Source organism: Ustilaginoidea virens, chromosome 1 (genome assembly GCF_000687475.1).
Source record: "Ustilaginoidea virens chromosome 1, complete sequence".
NCBI classification, from domain to species: Eukaryota; Fungi; Ascomycota; class Sordariomycetes; order Hypocreales; family Clavicipitaceae; genus Ustilaginoidea; species Ustilaginoidea virens.
In genome coordinates this window covers 4,199,599-4,216,290 of record NC_057316.1, presented here as the reverse complement: position 1 = coordinate 4,216,290, position 16,692 = coordinate 4,199,599, and the positions used below count along the sequence as shown (strand labels likewise).

Here is a 16,692-nt window from a genome sequence, read left to right as displayed (position 1 = left end):
AACGGGCAGATGGCACGAGGAGAAGCATCGATCGAATCGATAACGCTGCCTTGACTCGATGCTGTTCATGAAGCGCCTCACGAAGCGCCCATGTATCGGTTTGCTGCTGCTGCGACTTGGGCACGTAGGTGTATACCCTTATCAACAAGTAATGTCTCAAACCACCCCCATCTACCTCCGTGGCTAGGCCCTGGGGTCAGTAGGATTTGAGCACATGCCGCGTGCTGGGCTGGCCTGGGGTGCTATTACTACACAAGGAACTCGGAATAAGGGGGAACATCATGGAATTAGCTGTGGTCTGGGGGGGGGGGGATATCTTGCAGGGGGTGTTGCTACTAGGAGTAGTAGGATCGTAAGAGGCCTGGGGGGGGTATGAAGGAATAGTGGCCACGGAGAAGCTGCGAGGTACAGTGACTGGATCACAGGGATAGGAAAACAATCGCTCACGAATAGAGCAGATGAGGTAAATATAGGTACGAGGGTGTTGCAAGGGTGTCAGGAGCGTGTTAGGAGCGTGTCAAGGTATGTACACAGGCAACTAGCACGGTTTTTGTTTTTCCCTCCGCGATAAGTGGCAGGAGTACTAGATAGTAGTTAGCCTAGGCCTCTCATCTGGCGTAATCAATCATCACCATGTCCCGAACTTTTGGCCATGTTTGCCTCTGTGGTTTTCTTTTTTTCTCTTTCTTTCCCCCTATTTTCTCATGCACGATACCTCGTCTAGGTTGTGACTCTGTGCAGCTTGGACGTCAGTTGGTATTCGACCCATTGGCAACGGAGTGACAAAAGAAAAAAAGCCTTTGCTGCGCACCTCGTCCGGCCGAGGACAGCATTCCGTTTGGACGATGCTCGGGAGGGAAAAAAAAGAAGAAGGAAAAAAAAAAAAGAATGCGGGCTGCGAGGTTGTTCGTGGCGCCCATCGATGCTTCGAACATCTGGAGGGGAACAAACAGCCACAAACAGCCACAGCGAGCAAGTCTCAAGACACGGCTTCCAACAGTCGCCGAGCGCCGCCTTTGCTCCACGCCGCAACTCGCTCCTGGTCGCACGTCTCCCAGGCTCGCACCGCGAGCGCGTCATACAGGGCGGCGGCCTCGTCGTCCCCGTCGCACCCTGACCGCTGCGAGGCGAGCCAGCTCAGGATGCCGAACCTGGTGATGAGGGTGGTGCTGCCGGCTGGGATGCAGGTGGCCCTGTAGACGAGCCGGAGGAGCCTTGTGCGCAGGGCGCTGCGCAGATATGGATTGCTCCCGAGGGCCAGGATCTTCTCGAACCAGCGCTTGCTGTGGAACACGTCGAGGTCGCGGGGCGTCGCGAGGCTGTCGAGGAGGTAGCTGAGCAGCCAGGTGAGCTCGGTGTAGTACTTGTCGTCCTCGGAGGGGGCGCCGTGGAGAATGTCGTGGGCCAGGGGTAGCTTGTCCAGCCCCCAGACCGGGCTGCGGGTGAGGTACGAGTTGACTTTGGAGTAGAGCGGATGCAGGGGCGTCTTGAGGATCTCCAAGGCGTGGACGGCAAAGGCCGTCAGGGCCGACGGGACGGGGCCGGCGTCTACCTGCGCTCCGCACGACTCGGCCACCTCGGACAGGAGGAGCCAAACCTGCGTCTTCTCTTCGTACTGCGACTCCTTGACCGCCGCCGCCATCTTGCGAATGCCCGTCAGCGCCTCCTTGCGCAGGTTGGTGTGCTCCGACGTCAGGAGGCGAACCAGGCCGGCCGCCCATCCCTCCTCGACCATGTCTTCGGCGCTTCTGGACGCCCACTTGGTCAGCGCTGCGGCGTCCTCGGCCGACGGGAAGGGCGTGTGCAACAGGTCCCGGAGGGCCCCTTGCTCCACCACGCGCTTGGTCCTGTGCTGGCCATCCGCGACGGCCGCGGCCGCCTCGCCGCGGGCCCACGCCACGTCGTGCTTCTTGAGCAGCTTGACGAGCTTCTTGTCCCCGAGACCGCCCAACGGTGCAGAGGCGCCCGAGAACTGCTTCTCTGCCTCCCGGTGCAGGGCAGACAGTGACGCCGTGTCCGTGTTCCCGCTGTACATTGCTACAGCGTTGAAGTAGAGAGAAGTAAAAGCTGCAAGATGCTGGATCGCCTGATTGTCGGCAGCAGCACCGAGCGCGTACGGAAGCTGCTCCAGGATGACGACGCTGAGCAGCGAAAAGCCGCAGGGTGCTGCGGGGGAAGCGAATTCTGGAGAGTACTCCTTCATCTTATCCAGATATTTGATGGGTGAAGTCGCGCACCGGCTCACGCAGTTGTCCAGCAGAGACCAAACGCTCGCCATTTTGCCGGATCCCACTGTGTTCTGCGCCGCACTCAGCGTTTGCAACAGAGGTTTCAGTGCTGCGGGATCCGTGACAATTTGGCTCTCTGCGGCCACTTCGCCCAAAACAGCCTTCAGCTCGTCCAGAGGTTGATCCCCCGCGCCCCGACATAAAAGCTTCAACAGAGCAGTGAACGGTGAAGTCGCCTTCTGACGATCGCCGCCGAGGGGCTCGAGTCTCGCAAACCATCGCATCCCGGGAGAGTAGCTCGCAATCGACACCAAGTTTCCCAATTCCATGGCGCTCAGGTTTCTGCGCTCGCGTTCCGCCGCGTCGTTCTGACGCGTTTGCTGGAGGGCGTCGATCAGGAAAGGGGAGACGTCAAAGTTGGCTGCCAGAGCTACTCGGGGAATCACTTCGTAATACAGGCGCAGGAGGCGGCTCGTCAACGTTCTTTGCAGAACATTCTCCGCCGGGACGCCCTTGTAGCACCGCACAATGTCCTTCATATCCGGAATACACTGGCAGAACATGTCCATGACTTTTCGGCTGGCATCCGCCCACAGGAGATTCTTCCCATTGGCCTGATCATCGAGCAATCGGACGGCCGCAGAGAACTTTTCCAATGCCGCGACGAGAATTCTCGTGGCGAAAAAGGCGGTCAGGTTCGACTGGGAAGACAGGCATCGGACGAGGACTTTTCGAGTAATCGGCCTCGGGATGATATTGTCAAGCAGGATCCAAGTAGGGGGAGGTAGGACTGCGTAACGGGCAGCGTCGCCAAACGAGGGAGGGATAGGAATCATCATGGTTTCGAAGAGGAAGGTGGCATATCCTATCCAAGTCATGGAGAGTTTGGGCTCAAAAGTGAATGATAGATTTTTGGAAAAGTAGTCTGAAATGAGCTCTGGCGCGGCGGCCAAGATGGCAACTAGAAGCTCACAATGCTTCAGACTGGACCACGGGCGAAGTTTGCTGGCAAAGTCGGAGAGCGCAAAGTTGAAAACAGGAACACCATCTCGGAATTTACCCTCCCACGGATCGCCACCACTCTTGGCACCTCTCCTATGCCTCGCAGACGAGGCTGGGAGGATTTCGTCGGCCTGTTTCGGATACAAGCCTCGATATGGATACAGGATGCCAGCACCCGGTGTGGTGCAAGCAAACGTCAAGAACTTGTGAGCTGTTTCGGACACGAGCTCTCTTTCATCCGTACTGGCCAGGGGATGGGCGTACGTATACAGAGACAACAGGCGCATCAGCACCTTGGTGCTAAACGCTCGGAACTTGACTTCGCGGGAAATCTTGGCGTCCATCAGCACGTGCGACTTGAGAGAGTCCAGGATCTCCAGAACAAGAGAGGGGGGGTCGTTCTTGATCATGTAAGTGAGATGCGACAGCAAGTCCTTTTGCGACGCGAGTTCCTTCCGGCCTTCGGAGTGCAGATATTTGAGGCAGCTCAAAAGAAATCGTGTTGCATGAGATCTGACCGACGTTTTCCGCGAGTTTTTTTCGTCTTCTGCCACTTGATCAATTTCGAGGTTTCTTCCCAAAGAGGCAAAGGTATAGGCCCTAGCTCGGACAATCTTCTTTGCCCAAACCCCGCCATCCAAGCAGACCGCTTCACGCAACAATCTTAAAGTAGGAGAGATTATGAAGCCCTTGGCTTTCTCTGACGATAGATTCCTCGCGACTGATCTGAGTTGCGCATCCTGGAGGAGGGTTTGGCAGAGGCCGTTGCCGTACGGCACAAGTTGCCATGATTCGGAAATCACCTGAAGGAGGAGAGCAAGAACAACGGCCACGGCAGACATGACGCCCTCGTCGCCCACCTGGATTGCAAAGGACCACATCTCCATGATATCATGAAAATGAACCGCATCCTCACTGGTGTCCCGAGGCTTGACACTCTCCAAGTACTGCTTCAGAATAGCCAGCTTGGCGCCCTTGTCGTCGTTGTTTGCGATAACGCCGTCGAGGAAGTGTTTGAACGACTGGAGGCCTGGAATGAATTAGCGTCCAGATTTGACAAATAGGTGCCTAGAGTATGGGACCGGGAAAAAGTTTAAAAAAAGATAAAGAAAAAACCAACCATGTCTGGCATTCCGCATATTTTGGTTAAAGGTCAGCAAGCTGAGCAGATGTTCGGCAGAAGTGACATCTTCGCTTGTCGGTGCTTCTTGACTGAGCTTTTGGCGCTTCCGAAAGGCCGCAGCGCCATCCATGACTTGGGAGGACCGTTTGACCATTCTGGAATGACCATTATGATATGTCTGGCGATTTGATTTCAGGATGCGCTGCCCAGATGCACACGATGCACGAGCACCAGGCAAGACGTCTTGTGCATTGGGTTGTGATTCGGTTTTGGTTTGGTTTTACTCTTTGGCCGAGATTGATTTTTGAGGTTCTGCCGGACGTCACCGCTGCCCCACCTGCACCAGCACAGCTCACGAACTTTGAAGTCGGGGAAAAGACGGAAAAGACGGAAAAGACGGAAAAGACCAGCACAAGCACACGCTGCTTGGGATTTGCGGGTCGTTGCTGGCTTTCCTTCATCCGTCTCGACTGCAGCTTGCGAGGGCCATCCGCCATCGAGCAGCCGCGCGTCTATCCCCCTGCTTGCGCATCAGCTTCGTGCCACCAAGTTTGGCCGTCCCAGGGGACGTTCTCGAAGCCATGGCGAACTTGCGAAGCGAATTTCCAGCCCCAATCGATCATCAGTGTTCAAGACGCACCACCGCGGTGCCACCAATCAATAGATATGGAACGGTTCCTGGCAAGGCTTGCGATGCCGTGACTCCCGTCTCCCAACTTGTTTGTCCCCTCCTTCCTCCTCCTCCTCAACAAGCGTACGATTCGGCTGCGAGCACTAAACAAGACTGGACTAGACTAGCCTCGACTTAGAACTTATCTCAAGCCAACCGCTTGCCACTCCCTCACGCCGTGTTGAAGAATCTTGTCTGGAAACGAACTAATAACAATCGGGGTGGATCAAGCAGCCCCACAGACGTGAGACAAGCATGAGGCGAGGCTGTTGGTGGAATCAGAAACCTACCGGGAAAGGGGAAAACAAAATTAAAAATAGAAAAAAAAGAAAAAAGAAAAAAACCCCCGTCTCCGGAAAAACACCTGCCTCATGGTCATGCGACAAAGTTTGCCAAGTGTACTCCGTACTCCTTGCAGAATCCGGAGTAATCATGGCGACTTTATCATCATGTGCCATTTCGATGCACATCTCACACCACACTGACCAAGGAACACACGCTGACCAAGGAACAACAATTGGATACCCACCTTGTCAGTCCACCAACGTGCGTGCCTCTTGAGGCTTTGTGCTTTGGATCCAATGAATCATTCGCAGAGACACAAATCACAAATTAGGGTTGCAGGACATGAACACCGGCACCCTTGTTGGGCGGGCGCCACATTTCCTAGCTTCGTCAAAGTCAGTCAGGTCCATCAAACAAGTCTTCAACGTCGTTTGGCCAGGCCACAAGTCGCAACGCTGGCCTAGGCCGAATGCGGAAAGCGACAGGGTTTCCTCCCACAGCAAGTGACGCGAACGGACGGCATCGATAGCCCAGCCATGGTTTCTTCTGGCCCGGTCACGGCTAATATACCTGGACTTGTACGGAGTACGGAGTACCGGCGGTGTTCGTGGGCAAGCAGCCAGAAACACGGCTCTTGTGAGGCGAGATGTGACGGGCCCGACCGACAAGGGCCCGTTGGCCAGTACTGCTTAGTGTGTGCTGCAACAAAGTTCAAGGGCAGACCACACGACCCCCTTGCCAGAGGGATCGGAGGATGGCTGCGGATGCTGAGGATGCTGAGGATGCTGAGGATCCTGTGGCAATGCGGCAACGGGCTTGTGACGATGGCGCAAACCTTGACAACTTCAAGGCACGTCCTTGACTCGCTGTGCTTCACTGGCCTGGCCCATCTGATGCTGCTCCTTTGTGGGGCCTCCGAGTCCCGGAGGGTGGGCACCAGCCCATCTGAATCCGTGGTGGGAAGCGCCGCCTGGCCGACCTTCATTCAAGCACAGCCTATCAAGTTGCACCATCACGCACCTTACAACAAATGAATACGTAGCCCTATCTGCTCGTCTTCAACATCCAGACCGCAGTGCTTGCTCGTCATTTCGTATTTGGGCGACAATGTCCCCGACGGTCCCCCCCCTCCCCGACATTGGCCCAAACGGGGCTCTTGGTTTGGGCTCTTGTTCCCCCTCGTTCGCTCGATCCTCTTTGTGCCTGCCAAAAACAGGGAATGGACTGGAAACAACAAGACAGCGCCGGCTTACACATCTCCCTCTCCCTCTCTCTCTCTCTCTCTGTGTGTCCAGATAAGGTACCTTTGCAACCCCGTCTGTGGAGACTTTCAACTCGCCGGCCGGTTGTGCTCGTGTGAACTCTGTCGTCCTATTTTCTCCCTCGGTTTCCCTCCTTCTGTTCCGGCATGTATGCAAGACAGTGTCATATACCATCCGTGGCATGAACAGGGCGACTGCGGCCTCGAATAAAGCAGTACATCCTTCCACAATGACGTGCTGCATGTTCCTCGGCTCTTGCTTCGAGCCGGAGCCGCCTCATGGTATGTCAGCCCATTACAGGTTTATCTCGGTGTATCCAGCCTCGCAAACAAGCACAAGGGATACTCGCGACGGCTCGTGACGGCTCGTGGCTAACAGCAGTCTTTCCATCCATCAGCCAGCAAGAAAAACACATCCATAATCACAAACACGCAGCCTTTCATGCAACCACGGCCGGTTGTATTATCTACGTCTGGGCACACCAATCCCAGTTACCAAAAGAAGCTGGTAAAAAAGAAGAGCTTCGCATCTACCCGCACAAATACCTCGGAAAGAAGCCGATTTTGTTCAGATGGTTCCTCGAGCAAGCCGCTCATCTCTGCGCCCTCTGAGTTTCGACACGTAGAAACCGCTGATTTCCAGTTCCTTCCCGACGTCGATCCTTCTAATCAGGCATACACTACGTCACAGCTTCAAGATCTATTCGCAGAAGGACCATGTCGTCCTCGGCCCTTGCAGCTTAGCTTTTACGACGCTGAGCAAGGTGTATCGTCCACCTCGCCCACCTCGCCACATTTCCATTCCCCTACCCCCATCGCGTCAATGTCAGGGCACGATCGTCAGCTTTCTCACCAACGGAGCTGGGGGTCCATGTCGTTTCATATTCCGAGGCGACTGCCTCTGGATAATAGTTCCGCAAGCGTTGGAGGATACGGAATTCCACCCCAGATTCCATCCAAGTCGAAATTTCGCTCGCGAGCTTACACCTCCCCAGAGGTTGATGCTATCAGAGAACGTGTAGCAACTGCCATGATGGAAGTCGAGCGGCTGCAGAAGCAAATCGACGACGTGATAGAAAGGCAGAGTCTATATGTCAACAGTCGGCCCTCGACGTCCCAATCCATGGCCCTCACTTTACCTCGTGAGTTGCTCTCCTGTTCTGACAGACCAGTCCTCTTGATGCCTGCCCCAGACCAGGGCAAGCGTTATCTGTTCCCGCTTCTGGCTTCCCCCTTCTTCTAACTTTTGGCAGCCTTGGATTTTGAGCCTTTGCCGTCTATCCCAGCTTTTCCGCCGGCTGCTCAATCATTCGCCGAGCGCCTCAGGGCGGATCTGGATCGTCCTCCAACTGCGCTGATCAAATCACTAAGTGTTCCGTGCAGCCTGAACAAAGTCTCAGACGACACGACGGAGATTAAGAGACGCCCAAGCCAGACAGTGCGAGGAGTTGGACCGTTGCCAACGCCACCGTTACCCCTGGTGCTTCGACCGCCGTTGCGAAAAAAGAAGTCGTTCCCCCCGGGATCCACCCGCTTGCCCTCGGTTCAGGAGCAGGGAAAAACTACCAGACCTTACACGGTCACGAGCATGCCGAAGGCCGTCAAGGGAAGTGAGGGCTTTTATCAGATTATTTCTGCCAACGGCGCAGTAGGCCAGGCGAGCTGCGAGTCGATCGACAGCATATCCACCTGGGGAACCGAGGATGAAGAACGCGCCATGCAGTCAGCGTGGTCCCCGGAGAGCACACCGTCACACAGCCATGACGGGTCTTTCTCGGACTCGGAGACCAAAACTGGGCAGCCCGATTTCTTGGCGTCGGCAGTGTGAGGCGGGATCTTGCCGGCCCCTCCCATTTGAAAAGCTCCAGATCCGGGGAGGACTTGTACATCACCGATGGGACACTTTCTTGCACGAAATGCTTACAGGCACTTGTTGGTGTGGGGAGACCATAACATTGGGGGCCACTTTTGCCCACGCATCTTGCGAAAACACTTTGGAGGATGGCAATGCTTGGAGGGGATAAAGCGAGGACATGGAGGTGGTTGGAATAGCTGATGTGGACGCGAGACAAAATGTCGCGGCTTGATGCCGGGCCCAACTCTCCCAGCCATGTCTTGCACAGGGCCCAAGGTCGCATAATACGAGTCTGAGTGCTTGGAAGGGAAAGTCGCTCCCTTCACTCATCCTTTAATAAGGCGCAGCAGATGGATGAGAGGGTGGGGGGGGGGAGGGCAAGGGGGGATTCGTTTTGATTGTCGTGTCAGCATATCACCCCACGGGGTTACAATCGGATGACATGGCAGACATGATTGCTCAGACGATGTGGGAAGTCTCAAATGGTAGATGCAGATAGTAATAGTGTTGAGATGATATTATTCCAAACACGGGTACAAAAGCCGTTGACGGTGACAGTTGCTCTGTGGCAGAAGCTCCTGTGAGCGGCTGTCGAAATTAAAATTTCACACGTGGCGGAAGCGGGCGTACAGGGCGGGCTGGGGCTTTGCGGGCCATTGGGTGAGTTGGCCTATTTGAAACAGAATTTGATGACTCTAAACCACTTGGCATGACACTGATGACATCTTTGACTGCATGGAACAAAGGGCATGCATGACTCACATTGTGAAGAGGTACAGTACATACATAAGCAGCCATCAGGCCGTGCGCTGTTTCTTTCCTTGCAGCGCACGCGGCAGCCAACCAGCAAAGCACGTGCAGAGAGAGCAAGGACGGCAGGCACAATGGATGGCGCCTTGCCAGAAATACACATGTAGTGCGGAGTACTCCGTACATGGTAGGAATTGGCAACACCCAGCCATTTTATGGCAAGCATTCCCACAACAACACCACGAGCCGCCCTGCTCACGATGTATCGCGCTAGCAGGGGCCGCTTACCTGCCCTGTAAAAGGAATAGTTGGCAGGGAAGGCGCGCTGATTATAGAGGCTCTGTTATTCTAGCTTATTCTAGCTTACTACAGTACATAACCAAGCCAATAGTAAGGACCGACCGCGAGCGATATCGCCATCGCTCACCATCAGGCGTATTCTAGTAGCTCACAGGTTTTCTGCAAGTGCTCAAGCTTATTACCATGAGGATATCGGTACGGAGCTGTACAAGCTGCCCCCCACTTATTTCACTCGAAGTGACTTGTAGTACTCCGTATGGCGAGGCCGTACTCGAGTGCGCCAGCCGCACGCACTTGGCATCAGGGCCCGATTGGATTAACCTTACAGTACCACATATACCTTACCACCTTCCACCCCCAAATCCGTTGATCCTTGTTGGGAAGGAACAGAGGACAAGGGCAGAACATTGGAGGAACCCATCCAGCCAGCCACGGAGCCACGATATGCGCTCCACCCGACCCCGCCGCACCTGTCTCCTTTCTTGCAACCTTAAACCGAACCACCAGGGGCTTGGTGAATTAGTTCCTCCCCGTCTGCATCGACATTCCGCGGTTGCGGTACATAACCCCTCACTCTTTCAACGTTTCAGGCAGGCTTGGACCGCTCTCGCTGCCGACTCTGGCGACCAGGCCGTTCCTGGTCACGGAAGCATGAGATGGGCTCGATACGCGATGCGGCGGCCTCTGTGAGGGTGCTTCTTACTGCCGGTAATCACAGATATAAAGCTATTCCTACGCCAGCCATGGACCGGAATCGTGCAGCACACGTCGTTGGCCATCATCCTCCGCCTCGCTCGAGGTTCCTTAAGCTCTCGATGGGTGTCTTGTTGCTTGCTGCATTTCTCTTCTTGGGTGTCCCCTTTAGGTATGTTTCGCGACTCCCTCTCTGGTCGTCTTGCCTTGGGTGACATGGGAGCGGGAAACGAATGTAAAAGGATGTAGAAAAGACGATAATAGAAAAAAAGATAAGAAGGAAAAGAAAAAGAAAAGGAGAGAGAGAGAGAGAGGGGCCGCTTTCGGCAAGTCGGCTGGCGAGAAAAAGTCAAGGACCACCGTACACCCCGTCTAACAAGAGAGCAAATTCCATCCAGGCGTGATACATCAGGCTCAAAGTCATGTGTTGACAACGCGAGCTGCACTTACAACTCCCACAAATACTGGGGTCAGTATTCGCCTTACTTTGTGGCGCCAGACCCCTCGAGGAAGCCTGATATACCGGCAGGATGCCACATCACGTTTGCTTCCGTCCTCTCCCGCCACGGTTCTCGCCTCCCCACGGCCGGCAAGTCCCATGCCTACAAGAAGTTGGTCGACAGACTCCACAAGGATGTCCAAGTCTACGCCAAGGGGTTCAAGTTCATCAAAAAGTACAAGTACTCGCTGGGTGCCGATGACCTCACCGCGTACGGTGAAGGCGAGCTCGTCGCGTCTGGCAAACGGTTCTTTAAGCGGTACCGGAAGCTGGCCGAGCACTCGAAACTCCCACCCTTTGTGCGAGCTTCTGGTTCGGAAAGAGTCGTCATGTCGGCCGAGCGGTTCATGCAGGGATACTCTCGGGCCAAGGGCCGAGAAAACGACAAGGACGTGGCCAACATACTCGTCATCCCCGAGGGCGACGGGTTCAACAACACGCTGGACCATGGGAACTGCGCCGCGTTCGAGGAGGGCCCCATTTCTGAAATGGGAAATGAAAGCAAAGCGGCGTGGAGGAATGTGTGGGCCGCTCCAATCGCGGAGCGGCTGAACCGGAAGCTTCGTGGCGCCAACCTGACGCTGCAGGAGACGATTCAGCTCATGGACCTCTGCCCCTTCAACACGGTTGCGTCGGCCGAGGCAAAGACGTCGCAGTTTTGCCGTCTGTTCTCCCTGGAGGAATGGAAGGGCTACGACTACTACCTGGCTCTGGACAAGTGGTACGGCTACGGCCCGGGAAACCCTCTGGGCCCGACCCAAGGGGTCGGCTACGTCAACGAGCTGATTGCGCGTCTCGCGCACAGCCCGGTCAGCGACCACACGTCGACAAACAGGACCCTGGACTCGGACGCTTCCACCTTCCCCTTGGACCGCGCCCTGTACGCCGACTTTAGCCACGACAACACGCTGATGACAATCTACGGGGCGCTGGGCTTGTACACCAATGCCACCGAGGTGCCGACGAACCGCAGGGTGCCTCCGCAGAAGACGGACGGGTACTCGGCCTCGTGGGCTGTGCCGTTCGGAGCGCGAATGTACGTTGAGAAGATGCGGTGCGACGGCGTTGCGGAGGAGCTGGTGAGGGTGCTGGTCAACGACAGGTTGGTGACGCCCAAGGGTTGCCAGGCCGACGCACTCGGCCGATGCAAGCTCGAGGGCTTTCTGGAGGGGCTCGAATTCGCCAAGCAGGGCGGTCACTGGGATCAATGTGGGCGAGCGAGCAAGCGCGGCTCTCTGCGAACCTGAGGACGACGGCGGCGGCGACGACGACGACGACGACGACGTCAGGGTGGGTGCATGTTGGAGAGTCAATCCCAGACCGTCTGGGTCTTTGAGCTGGTGGCGAGTAAGTAGGTAGGTACGGAGTTAGTGGGATCAATAGATGCGATGCTTGCCAGCTGGGGCCCTATGCCGAATGATGTCACCCGCGTCGGGGGCACCGTGTCGGGCCGTACTCTGCATGTCTGAAGCGAGCGATACACTGAGCCGGCGTCTGCGGCTTCTCCTGCAGCAAGCCAAGTCGGCACCCGTCGACCTTTTTTTCCTTTTTCTTTGGCGCGCCAGCCGGCGGATAGCCGGCGGATTGCCACCAGCAGACGCCATGCTCGGCTACACAGCAGGCAGGACGTACCGAGGACAAGATGCAAGATGCGAGATGCAAGATGCAAGATGCTGGATGCTGGATGCTGGATGCTGGATGCTGGATGCTGGATGCTGGATGCTGGGCTGGGTGCAGGACGCAATCAGCTCATTTTACGGGGAATGGAGTACTTACTCTGTTTGTTGCAAGGTATGTTACTAGAGGTTGGAGGAGCGATGCCGGGGATCCACCCTTTGGCCCGGTCTGATTGGCGGCCGCGCGTCTGGAAATCCGTTGCGCGTATTTTGCCTATTTCCCAGGTGAAGGGGACAAGGAGCACGGAAGAACAATGGATGGGCATGGCACGGAGTAGCGGATGGGCGGATGGGCGAATGGGCGAATGGGCTGGTTGGTAAAAATTAAACAAAAAAAAAAAAACAGGTTGTCGCGGCCGAGGGGGGGGAGGGGGGAACCCAGCCTCTATTAAATCTGGGACGAGTCTGGTTGACAAAGCCCCGAGTGCCGGCTTGCGGAGAAGTTGTCCAGTTGAGTTTGGTTGAGTTCAGTTGAGTCCAGTCTGGTCCACTTCTGTTCGCTTCAGCGCACTTCAAGCAGCTCTTCAGTCCGTCCCGTCAACATTGAAATGTTCGGTTCGGTTCGGCAACCAGCAAGCAAAGCAAGTGGCAAAAGGCGGTCGCCCCCCCCCACAACAACCTCTTCCCTTCCCACGCCAAAGCCAGGCTAAAGCCAAGCCAGGCTAAAATTCCAAAGCCAAAAGCCAAAGCCAAAGCCAAAAGCCAAAAGCCAAAGCCAAAGCCATAAGCTTGCTTCTTGCTTCTTTGTTTTGGTTCTTTGTCGTCTGGTTTCTTTGCAGCATCCGACATCCGACATTCCACCTCAACCCCGGCTTGCTCGCCCCGTCCGCCTCGGTTGACCTCTTTTGCTGCCCGACGAGTGCGTGCGTATTCGCGTCCGTCGGAGCTCTGCCACTGCTGCTACCTTCCTTCCTTCCTTCCTTTCTTTTCCCGTCCCGTGTCTTGGCCATCGTCTTCAGAGCGGCTACTCGGCGGTCAGGCGGAGCGGCTGCCCACGATGGTCTCTACAGCTGGAGGAATCATCATCGCCATCCTCGTTCTGCTCGTTGCGGCGGCGATTGGCTGGGTCGTTTTCACACAGATGCGCGCCCGCAGATTAGGTGTACGTCCGTTCTCTTTTTTCCTTCTCCTTCTTTGCCTCTCTCTCTCTCTCTTTTTTTTTTTTTTTTTTTTTTTTTTTTTTCTCTCGATTGCCCTGCTCTCCCGTCGCGCAACCTGGCGCTTGGGAAAAATCACGCATAGTCAGTCGGCTGCTTCGCGAGGCTGACAGCGTTTCTGACGATGCGTGGGAAAACAGCTGCCCTCGCCCACGCTCTCCTCCTATCTACCGTGGAAACGAAACGAAAGCCCGTACGGCCCCCCCCAGCCCGCGCCGGGCGGCATCGTCGGCTGGGTCAACGACCAGGTGCGCAAGGTCAAGATCCGCAAAAACCGATCGGCTACCGGGGCGTACGAGCCGACGCCTCTGCACGGCGCTGCCGGCGCGCGCCGCGGCTTCGACCCGCTGGATCCCGACGAGGCGTGGGATACCCGCGTTGGCCATGAGGCCGACGGCTACGGATACCCCGAGGAGCGAGAGTTTGATAGACGTGGCCAGACCGAGTATGGCGGCGCCGGCGGCGGAAGCTACAGCATGAATCTCGCTGCGACGCCGGTGCCCGACGAGGACGACGAGGAGCGAGGCCGGCCGGGTCGCCTTTCTGTCGGGTCCGTCGGCAGGAACCCGTTTGACGACGACGCCGTGTCCAGCCTGCGAGGCGTGAGCCCTCGGCCTATCGAGACGTACGAGACTGCCGCCGCGCCAGGTTTGCAGGCGAAACGAGGTAGCGCAGACGCGGACGCTGCCAGCGCCAGGAACAGCCCCACGGATAGGAGATTTGCATTCCGGGAGAATGTCTGAATGTCTAGGGATTCGGGACGATACAAAAGGTGGTAGCGGACGAAAGACGACGTGGTTAGGAACTTGGCTCAATATGATATGGGGACCGGGGGGGGGGGGAGAAGGGGGGTGCGCTCTGCTCTACGGCCGCGGAAACCTTGCCCTCTCTGCGCAATCAACGGATGGCATAGCGCGACGAGGGACTCGCAGAGATGCCTGCCGGGTCGGGTCGTCTTGAGGTGGAACCTGCTTCGGTGCAGAGTATGTTTTCCCATGTAGTGACAGGGCCGGGAGGTCATGCCATAAGTGGCATTTGCGGGATTGGTTTTTGTTTTTGCTGTGTTTTTGCCGTGTTTTTTGCTGTTTGGTATACCGTATTGACTTGGCACCATTGCTGGAGTTTTCTGATTTGCATTCCGTTTCCGTTTCGGCTGGTAACTGCAGCAGGCTGGCAGGCCATCACAACTGACATGACGAGTGGAACATGACTTTGGGTATGACTTGCAGACATTGTACGGACACGATATACGGAACATGATTTACGAGACATGACTTGCGAGATATGCTGCAGCCCTGACATGATGCTGTACGGACATGGTTGGTGGATAGAGCATCCGTCAGCAGTCGACCCGACCCGACCCGCACTGCACTGCCAACCTCGTCAATGCCGAGACCCGAGACCCGAGACCCGAGACCCGAGACCCCCGCTTGAGCATCGCTTGGCCCCTCCCCCACGCGGCACGCCTACACAGGCCGCCCCGAAAGCTTGCTTCAATGCTTATGTTTGCTTTTGCCATCTCATCTCCACGCCACGCTTGCTTACTTTGCCTTCCCACGACACACACACGACACACACACAACGCACGCACGCACGCACCATGGCCGACCTCGACCTCCAAGCCGTCCACGATGAAATGGTGGCCGTCGCCTACGAGGCCGGCCGGATGATGCTCGCCGCCGACCCGGCCCGCCTCGACACCCACACCAAGCTCAACTGTGCGCTCAGAAACCCGACCCCCCCCCCCCCCCCCTTCCCTCATATCTCGCTGCTCTTCACCTCGCGCCCGGCATCAACGAGCTGACCCGTCGCGCCTGCAGCTGTCGACATCGTCACCGAGGCCGACCGCGCCGTTGAGCACATGATCCTCACCCGCCTATCTGCCGCGTTCCCGTCCATCTCCTTCCTCGGCGAGGAGACCTACCAGCCCGGCATGAGGCTCGGCCCGGAGCCGACTTTTGTCGTCGACCCTATTGACGGTACATAAACCACACCCGACCCCCCAAAACCCCGGGGGAGGGAGGGAGGGAGGGGGGGGGGGGGGAAGGGGAGGGGGAGGCCACTGCAGATGCAACCAACCAACCCCCTTTCCCGCCCGCTGACACATTGCATTGGCAAACAGGCACCACCAACTTTGTGCACTCGTTCCCCAGCGCGTGCACCTCGCTCGGCCTGGCGGTCGGCCGCCGCCCCGTCGTCGGCGTCATCTACAACCCGTGGCAGGACGTGCTGTTCACGGCCGTCGACGGCCGCGGCGCGCACATGACGCGCGGCCGGGGCGCCGCGCCGCAGAGGCTGCCGCTGGCCCGGCCGCCCCGGCCGCTGGGCGGGCTGGCCGGCGCCCTCGTCGCCGTCGAGTGGGGGGCCGACCGCGACGGCGCCAACTTTGAGCGCAAGACGGCCGTGTTCAAGAGGCTCGCGGGGAGCCGCGAGACGGGCGGCGCCATGGTCCACTCGCTGCGGTCGCTGGGCTCCGCGGCGCTCAACATGGCCGCCGTGGCGGCTGGCCAGATGGACGCCTACTGGGAGGGCGGCTGCTGGGCCTGGGACGTCTGCGCCGGCTGGTGCATCCTCCGCGAGGCCGGCGGCCGCGTCGTCAGCGGCAACCCGGGCGGCTGGGACGCCGACCTCGAGTCGCGCGTCTATCTGGCGGTGCGGGCGGCGCCCGCCGGCCAGCGCGAGCTGGTCGACGAGTTTTGGAGCGTCATCGGCGACGCGAGCTTGGAGTACTCGGCCTGAGAGAGGGAGGGAGGGAGGGAGCATGGGAGCATGGGAGGGACGAAGGAAGGGAGGGAGGAAGCTCAGTTGGGAGCCGGTGGACGCGCCTTGTGCGTGTATTCCCTGTCCGCATCGGCGATGGAGCCCGGAACCCTCTGCTTTCCACGGCGCCTTGATCCCCACGCCAGGCCGATGCAATAAAATCCCAGCAAATGAGCTTTTTTCCTACTTCTACAGCTGGCATGCAAACTGACCGCTAGATCCTGTGCTTCCGTCGACAAAATCGCTTCAGCAAACCCATCAGATGGAGCCCCCTCCGCCCCCCCCCCCAAGTCCGCCTTCATTGGAGGTCTGTTCATTCGCCTTGTTCAGTTCCTTTATTGCACCCCATAGGGGAGGGGGACAAAAATCACAACATGCCGACACGGAATAAGTTCATAGCCCTGGTGGTCCCACAGGACGTCAAACTGGGTAG

General features: G+C 57.2%; 5 protein-coding genes across 5 annotated transcripts; 4 read left to right on the top strand and 1 right to left on the bottom strand.

The window, feature by feature from the left end:
* Positions 1–979: 979 nt before the first annotated feature.
* Positions 980–4,507, bottom strand: UV8b_00938 (uncharacterized protein; the record flags this gene model as incomplete). The annotated part of the gene is made up of 2 exons (XM_043138436.1): positions 980–4,260; positions 4,351–4,507. The coding sequence occupies 2 exons, from the start codon at positions 4,505–4,507 to the stop codon at positions 980–982; spliced, it is 3,438 nt and encodes a 1,145-aa protein (XP_042994370.1).
* Positions 4,508–6,751: 2,244 nt separating this feature from the next.
* Positions 6,752–8,397, top strand: UV8b_00937 (uncharacterized protein; the record flags this gene model as incomplete). The annotated part of the gene is made up of 3 exons (XM_043138435.1): positions 6,752–6,851; positions 6,968–7,711; positions 7,823–8,397. 3 exons carry the CDS (start codon positions 6,752–6,754, stop codon positions 8,395–8,397), a joined length of 1,419 nt encoding a protein of 472 aa, XP_042994369.1.
* A 1,733-nt stretch (positions 8,398–10,130) lies between these two features.
* On the top strand, positions 10,131–11,913 carry UV8b_00936 (uncharacterized protein; the record flags this gene model as incomplete). Its single annotated transcript, XM_043138434.1, has 2 exons — positions 10,131–10,339; positions 10,566–11,913. The coding sequence occupies 2 exons, from the start codon at positions 10,131–10,133 to the stop codon at positions 11,911–11,913; spliced, it is 1,557 nt and encodes a 518-aa protein (XP_042994368.1).
* Positions 11,914–13,339: 1,426 nt separating this feature from the next.
* On the top strand, positions 13,340–14,242 carry UV8b_00935 (uncharacterized protein; the record flags this gene model as incomplete). Its single annotated transcript, XM_043138433.1, has 2 exons — positions 13,340–13,444; positions 13,640–14,242. The coding sequence occupies 2 exons, from the start codon at positions 13,340–13,342 to the stop codon at positions 14,240–14,242; spliced, it is 708 nt and encodes a 235-aa protein (XP_042994367.1).
* An 857-nt stretch (positions 14,243–15,099) lies between these two features.
* UV8b_00934 (uncharacterized protein) lies at positions 15,100–16,238 on the top strand (the record flags this gene model as incomplete). The annotated part of the gene is made up of 3 exons (XM_043138432.1): positions 15,100–15,217; positions 15,320–15,478; positions 15,622–16,238. The coding sequence occupies 3 exons, from the start codon at positions 15,100–15,102 to the stop codon at positions 16,236–16,238; spliced, it is 894 nt and encodes a 297-aa protein (XP_042994366.1).
* Positions 16,239–16,692: the final 454 nt, after the last annotated feature.